Here is a 7,425-nt window from a genome sequence, read left to right on the forward strand (position 1 = left end):
AGTGAGAGAGGGTGAGAGAGAGAGAGAGAGAGAGAGAGAGAGAGAGAGAGAGAGAGAGACGAGCAGGAGAGATAGATCTAACAAGATTCAGTGCTCCTTTTTTTCCCCCGATGCTTTCCAATCGCCGTACCAAACTAAGGTGAGTGCTTTGCTATGTTTGTTCTGGAGTGTATCATAAGGGAAGTGTCTTATGCAGATGTGTGCATTGTATGTGTGTTTGTGTGTGCGTGCGTGCGTGTGTGTGTGTTTGTATGCTTATGTGTCTGCGTAGCCACGGACTTAAAAGGGAACATCAAGCACTCTCCGTAAGCAGGATAACGGATCGCAGGGATCCAGTCGACTGATCAATAGCCGTTTGTTCTTTATTCAACGTTTCCCTGCCAATGTCACGACAGAAGGCTACTGCATTATGCTTGGCATGTATTTCAATAAGCTATCTGCTCTCTCTGCTCTATTGACAGCAAGGTTGTTTTGTGTTAAATTCCATTAAACGTGAGCAGGATTTCTTTTTTAGCAGGACTACATGCGATTTTAGATTACACCGGTTCTTAATAACTTAGTTTCATCTGGATTTTTGTTTGGGATGTATTACTATAGGTCATATTGAATTTGCCACTTTTAATTCATGTAAGTGCTGTGGAGAATCTCTACAGATTGACTTTGAATCTGTGGTTTATTCACATGCGCATCTCTCCCCTCTCCCTGCTCTCTCCCCCATCTCTGTCCTTTCCATTCCTCTCTTTCTCTCCCGCTCCCCCATTTCTTGTCCTCTTCCTCGCAGCCCGGCTTCGGACGGTGAGCGGGACGCATCGGGCAACAGAAGAACACGCCGCAGGAGGATATGTGAAGTTGGAATCCCTCTGAAACTAAGTACGTAAATCGTCTGACTTGAGACACCTCAGGGGAATGCAGTGTGGCACGTATTATTCTTAATTGCTGTAAATCTCGTTATTACTTTTTTTCGACGTCGCATCTGCGCTTTTTGATCTCAACCGTGGAGGCGGAATCGATCAATCCTGGAGGATTACGCACGGAGAGGGGAATGAAAACAGTGAATTCTGCTTTCTGGAGATCATACAAGGATTGTTTCTCCTTTTTACATCTTTTTGGGGGGAATAACTCTCTATTTTGCTTTCTTCCCGTCCTATGTACCTTTTTTTTTTTTGCTGGGCTTTGGTTTCAGCCCCATGGAGAGCGGCTCTATAACAGACGGTCCCAGCGCTTGGAATTTCAGCATTGTCGTCTGAACGGGCAGCGCGCGTGCATGCTTGGATGTGTGTGTGTGTGTGTGTGTGTGTGTGTGTGTGTGTGTGTGTGTGTGTGTGTGTGTGTGTGTGTGTGTGTGTGCGAGTATGTGCGCGTGTGTGAAAAGTAACAGTCTACGGAGAAGATATTTGCTGTGTAAGTGTGTGTGTACATGTGTTTGCGTGTGAATGACTTTCTCATCTCAGAGATATTCGATAACCTCCTCATTGTCAATCAAAAGGGTCGTTTATATTAATATTATTATTTTATGATCATTATTATTTATATTATTAGTCCAAATCGCCTGTCGGATCTACTCAAATACAACCTCCTGACTGAGCGTCCTGAGCAGCAGCTTCGCCCACTGCGCTTTTCACTTGTGTCGTTACTCCTAAACCTCAAATGGAATCACCATTTGTGAATACGAGGAAAAGTTGTTCTGATTGTGTTTTTGACAAACGATCGACTCAATTCCAAAGCAAAAGTTCACAGGGTTTATATTTAAGGGTTTACACAGAAGAAAGGGCCAAGGGGGAATAGCACAGATTTTGCTGTTTTCTGCACAACAGGATCACTGGACCTACTGGACTATTTTTCCTTTCCCTCCTTCCTTCTTTGACATGATTGTGACGTCTTTTCATCGGTAAATAGAGCCGCTGTAGTGTTACAGCCCATAGGCATTTTCCCTATTTTTTAAAGCTTGTTTTTTTCGGATTTTTACAAGCTGAAGTGAGCGCATATTAATATGTTGAGGTTTCATCTAACGGGATGAATGTTTAGCAAGTCCTCCAACAGTCCTCATCTCGTCCGATAATGGTCGCCTGGCTGACACCTTTTCCAGTCCATCCTCTCCCTGCATAAGACCTCCGGTGCATCTTCTATATTTTCCACCGCGCTTTTCTGGACTCTCATTTATCGAAAGAGGGATTGAGGTCCCTATTATGTAATAAACACAGCCCGGGGACGGTGTCTCCTCACCACTAACCTCGCCCACTTGCTACTGCCTTCGTTTATTCACGGTGATAAGCATCTCTGAGCTGATTTATTATGACCTTACCAGCACATCTGCTGTATAATGAATGGCTTTTTCCCTAATACACTGACGTTAACTGTCTGAATGCAGAGATTTGTTTGCGTTGCTGAGTATCACATCACCCATCCAAGAGTGCTGGCTTATATTTTGTGTGATAGCCAGAAACATTGCAACATCTAAAGTAGTCTTCAATGTCATTCTATCATCCATTGATATTCATTTCAAAGCCCTCTTTTATTCCTCTGAAATGAATAACCCCCCTTCCTCTCCTTTCCACCTCTGTATCTCTCATTGTAAACTTCACTTTATGAATGTGTGAGTGTGTTCTTGTTTGTTCATTCGCATGCCACAATCCCGACCTTTTTTTTTTTCATTTGATTCATTGTACCTCTGTTTTGTGTTGCAGTGGTGTGAAGTGGCTCTGTCCCTGGAGCCGAGACTTCATCCCCTTGGTGTCAGCAAGGATGCTGTGGGTTACCTTGCTGAGCACCATAGCCTTAGGATGGACCACCCCAATCCCACTACTAGAGGACTCCGAAGAGATCGACGAGCCCTGCTTCGAGCCCTGCTACTGCGAGGTCAAAGAGGGCATTTTTCACGTCCACTGTGACAGTAAAGGATTTACAAATGTCAGCCAGATCTCTCAGATGTGGAGTCGGCCCTTCAAGCTCAACCTGCAGAGAAACTCAATGAGGAAGCTTTACTTTAATAGCTTCCTCCATCTAAACAATGCCATATCCATTAACCTGGGTAATAATGCCTTGCAAGATATCTATGCTGGAGCGTTCAACGGATTAGGAATACTCAAACGGCTGTTCCTACATGAAAACAAACTTGAGGTTTTCCGGAATGACACTTTTCTGGGGTTGGAGAGTTTAGAGTATCTCCAGGCGGACTACAATGTTATCAAACGGATTGAAAGTGGTGCATTCAGGCATCTGCACAAATTAAGAGTGCTCATATTGAATGACAATCTCATCCCTGTGCTCCCAAATTATCTTTTCAGGTCTGTGTCACTCACACATCTGGACCTAAGAGGAAACAGACTAAAGACATTGCCATACAAAGGCACACTGGAGTACATTGGGAGGAGCTTAATGGAAATCCAGCTGGAGGAGAACCCCTGGAACTGTGTGTGTGAGATTGTTCAGTTAAAAACATGGCTGGAGAGGATCCCTTATACAGCATTGGTTGGGGAGATCACATGTGAGTACCCGTTCCACTTGCATGGAAAAGACTTGAGGGAAATCAAGCGCAGCGAGCTTTGTCCGCTACTCTCTGATGCAGAGATTGAGGCCAAGCTGGGAATTCCCAGGGTCCCTTTCAGCAATGAGAACACATGGCCCACTAAACCTTCCTCCATGCTCTCCTCCTTCCATAACACAGCCTCTTCTGTGGAATACAAGGAAAGAGTTGTCAAGCCTACCAAACGACCTCGGCCCACGAAGAACCCACCAACCCCTCGTAGCATCTACCCAGGCATCAACCAGCCCCCCATTGCTGGCTACCAAACAAGGCCCCCCATCCCTATAATTTGTCCTACTGGATGCACTTGCAACCTTCACATCAATGATCTAGGACTAACAGTTAACTGTAAAGAGAAAGGCTTTCATAACATCTCTGAGCTCCTGCCTCGGCCTCTCAATGCCAAGAAATTATATCTCAGTGGGAACCTAATACAGAAAATCTACCGTTCTGATTTCTGGAACTTCTCAAGTTTGGATTTACTGCATTTAGGGAATAATCGGATATCATATGTCCAGGAGGGAGCTTTTATCAACCTGCCAAACCTAAAAAGTTTATATCTGAATGGGAATGACATTGAAAGACTAACTCCTGGGATGTTTCGGGGGCTGCAGATGTTGAGCTACCTTTACTTTGAGTATAACGTCATTCGTGAGATACAACCTAACTCCTTCTCCCTGATGCCAAACCTCCAGCTGGTTTTCCTCAATGACAACCTGCTTCGCTCCCTCCCCACCGATGCCTTTTCCGGCACTAACCTTGCACGCCTCAACCTCCGCAACAATTACTTCCTTTCCCTGCCTGTTCGAGGTGTTCTTGAGCATCTGACCTCCATCGTCCAGATCGATCTACACCAGAACCCTTGGGACTGCTCCTGTGACATCATACCCCTTAAACAGTGGTTAGAAAAGCTCTCCTCTGTCATCGTGGTTGGAGATGTCTTCTGCAAGACTCCTGACTTTGCTATCGGGAAGGACCTGCGTTCGCTGGAGGTTGAAGTCATCTGTCCTGAGCTGAAGTACTCTTCAGGCCCCTCACCGGCCCTACCTGGTGGGGATGACCTCACCACTGGGAGCTCTAACATGGGAGAGGCAGGTGGGAGGGGAGCTGTACCGCTGTCTGTACTCATCCTAAGCCTCCTCATCCTCTTCATTTCTGCCGTGTTTGTGGCTGCTGGTTTTTTTGCCTTTGTTCTGCGTCGCAGGAAGAAGCTGCCTTTCCGGAAACGTTCTGAGGTCGATCTGACAGGGATCCAAATGCAATGCAGGATTTTTGAGGACCCACCGAGACAGAGTAGTGCCGGTAACACTGGCACACCAGAAAAACCAACACCCAATATGCACACACACACTCATACTAGTCACACACATGCCCACGGTCACGTTTATGATTACATCCCTCACCCCGTGACTCAAATGTGTAACAACCCCATATATAAGCCGAGAGAGGGAGAGATAGCTGAGGAAGAAAGAGCGCAGTTTTCAGAGAAGAAAGACAATGGCACCAGTAGCAACAGCAACTACAGAACCTTATTAGAGAAAGAGAGAGAGTGGACCCTGGCAGTCTCCAACTCTCAACTCAACACCATTGTCACAGTCAACCATACAACGGCTGACATGGCAGGATTTCATGAAAATGGAGGGCTCTGCCCTACAGTCATTGACAGTCAGAGGCCCACGCCAACAGTGGGCTTTGTAGACTGTTTGTATGGGACAGTACCCAAACTAAAGGACATGCATGTGGCGCATGCGCACCCACCAGGCATGCAGTACCCAGATTTGCAGCAGGATGCACGGCTAAAGGAGACATTGCTTTTTACGGCAGGGAAAGGCTGCTACCCTGACCCGTCCCAAAGCGATTACCTCGAGTTAAGGGCCAAACTTCAAACCAAGCCGGATTACCTCGAAGTCTTGGAAAAATCTTACCGGTTTTAACATCTCTAGCCCTTGGGGAAAAAAAGCAAAACACAAAACCAACACTCACTTTTCCACCCTCAAAACAAAATCACCCAAAACCAATATCAAAAAAACAATAACTTGAAAAAGCAGCATGATAAAAAAGAAATATTACAATACAGTTACAACACAGATCCCCCCAAAATCACTTTGGAGGAGAGGCCATTCTCAGATATTACAATGAAGTGCCTTTTTTTCAGAGTAGCCAGCAATGTCAACAGCCGTTATTTTTATAATATATAAATATCTCTATATGCCCGAGAGAGCAAAAGGGGAATAAGAGGGGCACTGGGGAATAAAAACATACAAAACATCCTAACATGCATCTCTCACAAAAACCCCTTTGATGGAGTTACCATGGTGCGAAAGACACACGGGAGCTGGACGTCTCCCTGACTTGGGGTTTTCTTTCTGTCTCTTTTACCCCTGACTAGGATGTACAAACACCCGGAGACCGTGCACATAAAGTTTGTAGGCAATGACGGAGAGAGAGAGAAAAAAACTATATATTAAAATGAACTGCAGTTTGCTGCATGCACTCGCTTCAGTGCAGGAAGCGAGGGGATTTACTCATAACTACCACACCACATTATGAACAGAGATACTGCAACGCATTTACAGTTCAGTGTTCTATTTAATTTTTATATCTTATTAATATGGTTATTACTATTAATGAGGACTTCTGTCTATATCAGGGTGCTTCTCGTAAAAAGGACGCGCCAACGTACGGATGGTTAAACATTTGTGAATATTATTATAAGACAACGCTCAAGGTTTTCTGGATATTTCCATGCACTTTGTTGATCCCTCTTCCATTGCTTCTGGATTCCCCATTGTCACCCACTAACGGCTTTGTAGGAAGCACTTTTAATGTTTTCTCTCTCACAAAGATTTGAAGAAAAATGTGCATATATTTATTCTGTAATTTCAGTGAAGAATTTAATTGTAAAGGTAATGTTAAATCAATGTATAGTGATTATGCGTCTGGTATAGCCTTCTTAATAAAAACAAACTCTTCAATCAAATGATGAAAGGGTTGATGCCACGGGAACCTGTGTGTCCGGCGCTGTTGACAGGCTGTGTATTTGGTGTCTTGTTTCAATGGCATGTTGGAGCTGTGGCCAACCATCATGAGATAAAGCTGCTGGAAACGGGGGAATAGCTAGTGAACCAATAGAGTGCTAGACAGAAATGTAGTGGAGGGCAATAACATTTAATCTCAGTTCAGCTCATTATTTTTGGATTAGTATGAAAATAATTTATGTTTTAGGGCAAGGTAATTTTTTTTTTCTTCTGAGAAATAATCAATTTTTGTGTCTATTTGTAATCTACCCTATGATTTCCCCCTGCTGGTTATCATAGCACACAGTTTTTATTTGCCACTACATTACTGCTCCTAGTTGGATGTAAACTAAGGGTTAAAAGACATGTACAACTCAATGCCAGAACAAGTTAAGTTCCTGCTGCTGGTTTGAAAGTGGGTGATATCACAGGATATACCAAATCAGTGGGGCATGCTGCAATTTTAATTATCTTAACGGGTACTGCTGATGTAGGCTAATTAACAGTAATTGGGAGGCCGTGAAAAAGTGACTGGAAGTCACTCTTTGAATTTGCGCATCTAATTTTTCTGACTCCCTCTGAAGTAGCAATTTGGACTTAGTCCACCGGGGGGCGATAATAAGGTGTTCAGGTTCACTGGGTATTGAGTAGATTGGTTGCAGTTACAGTACAATGTAATGCACAACATGCTTATCCTAAGAGATCATCAAGTCTTGTATTTTTATGAAATGTTTTCAAAATATCTATATAAAACCTTAAAGTTGCAATAGTCACTTTTATTCATTTCAGCGCATTTTCATCTGTTTAATGCTTTTTCCCTTTTCACCTGATTTATTTCAACCAATTGTCTTGAAAATGGCAGAATAAAGCAGCTCTATCAACAGA

At 43.9% G+C, this 7,425-nt stretch overlaps 1 protein-coding gene across 1 annotated transcript; it reads left to right on the forward strand.

Moving 5' to 3' along the window:
• Positions 1–779: 779 nt before the first annotated feature.
• Positions 780–6,503, forward strand: slitrk3a (SLIT and NTRK-like family, member 3a). The gene is made up of 2 exons (XM_034700504.1): positions 780–870; positions 2,685–6,503. The coding sequence occupies exon 2, from the start codon at positions 2,743–2,745 to the stop codon at positions 5,455–5,457; it is 2,715 nt and encodes a 904-aa protein (XP_034556395.1). The 5' UTR covers positions 780–870; positions 2,685–2,742; the 3' UTR covers positions 5,458–6,503.
• The last annotated feature ends 922 nt before the right edge of the window (positions 6,504–7,425 follow it).

The sequence above is a fragment of the Notolabrus celidotus genome, chromosome 14, assembly GCF_009762535.1.
Source record: "Notolabrus celidotus isolate fNotCel1 chromosome 14, fNotCel1.pri, whole genome shotgun sequence".
NCBI lineage: Eukaryota > Metazoa > Chordata > Actinopteri > Labriformes > Labridae > Notolabrus > Notolabrus celidotus.

What these genes read in the sequence shown, in the direction of transcription:
- slitrk3a (XM_034700504.1), top strand. Translation starts at nt 2,743, where the DNA reads ATGCTGTGGGTTACCTTGCTGAGCACCATAGCCTTAGGATGGACCACC.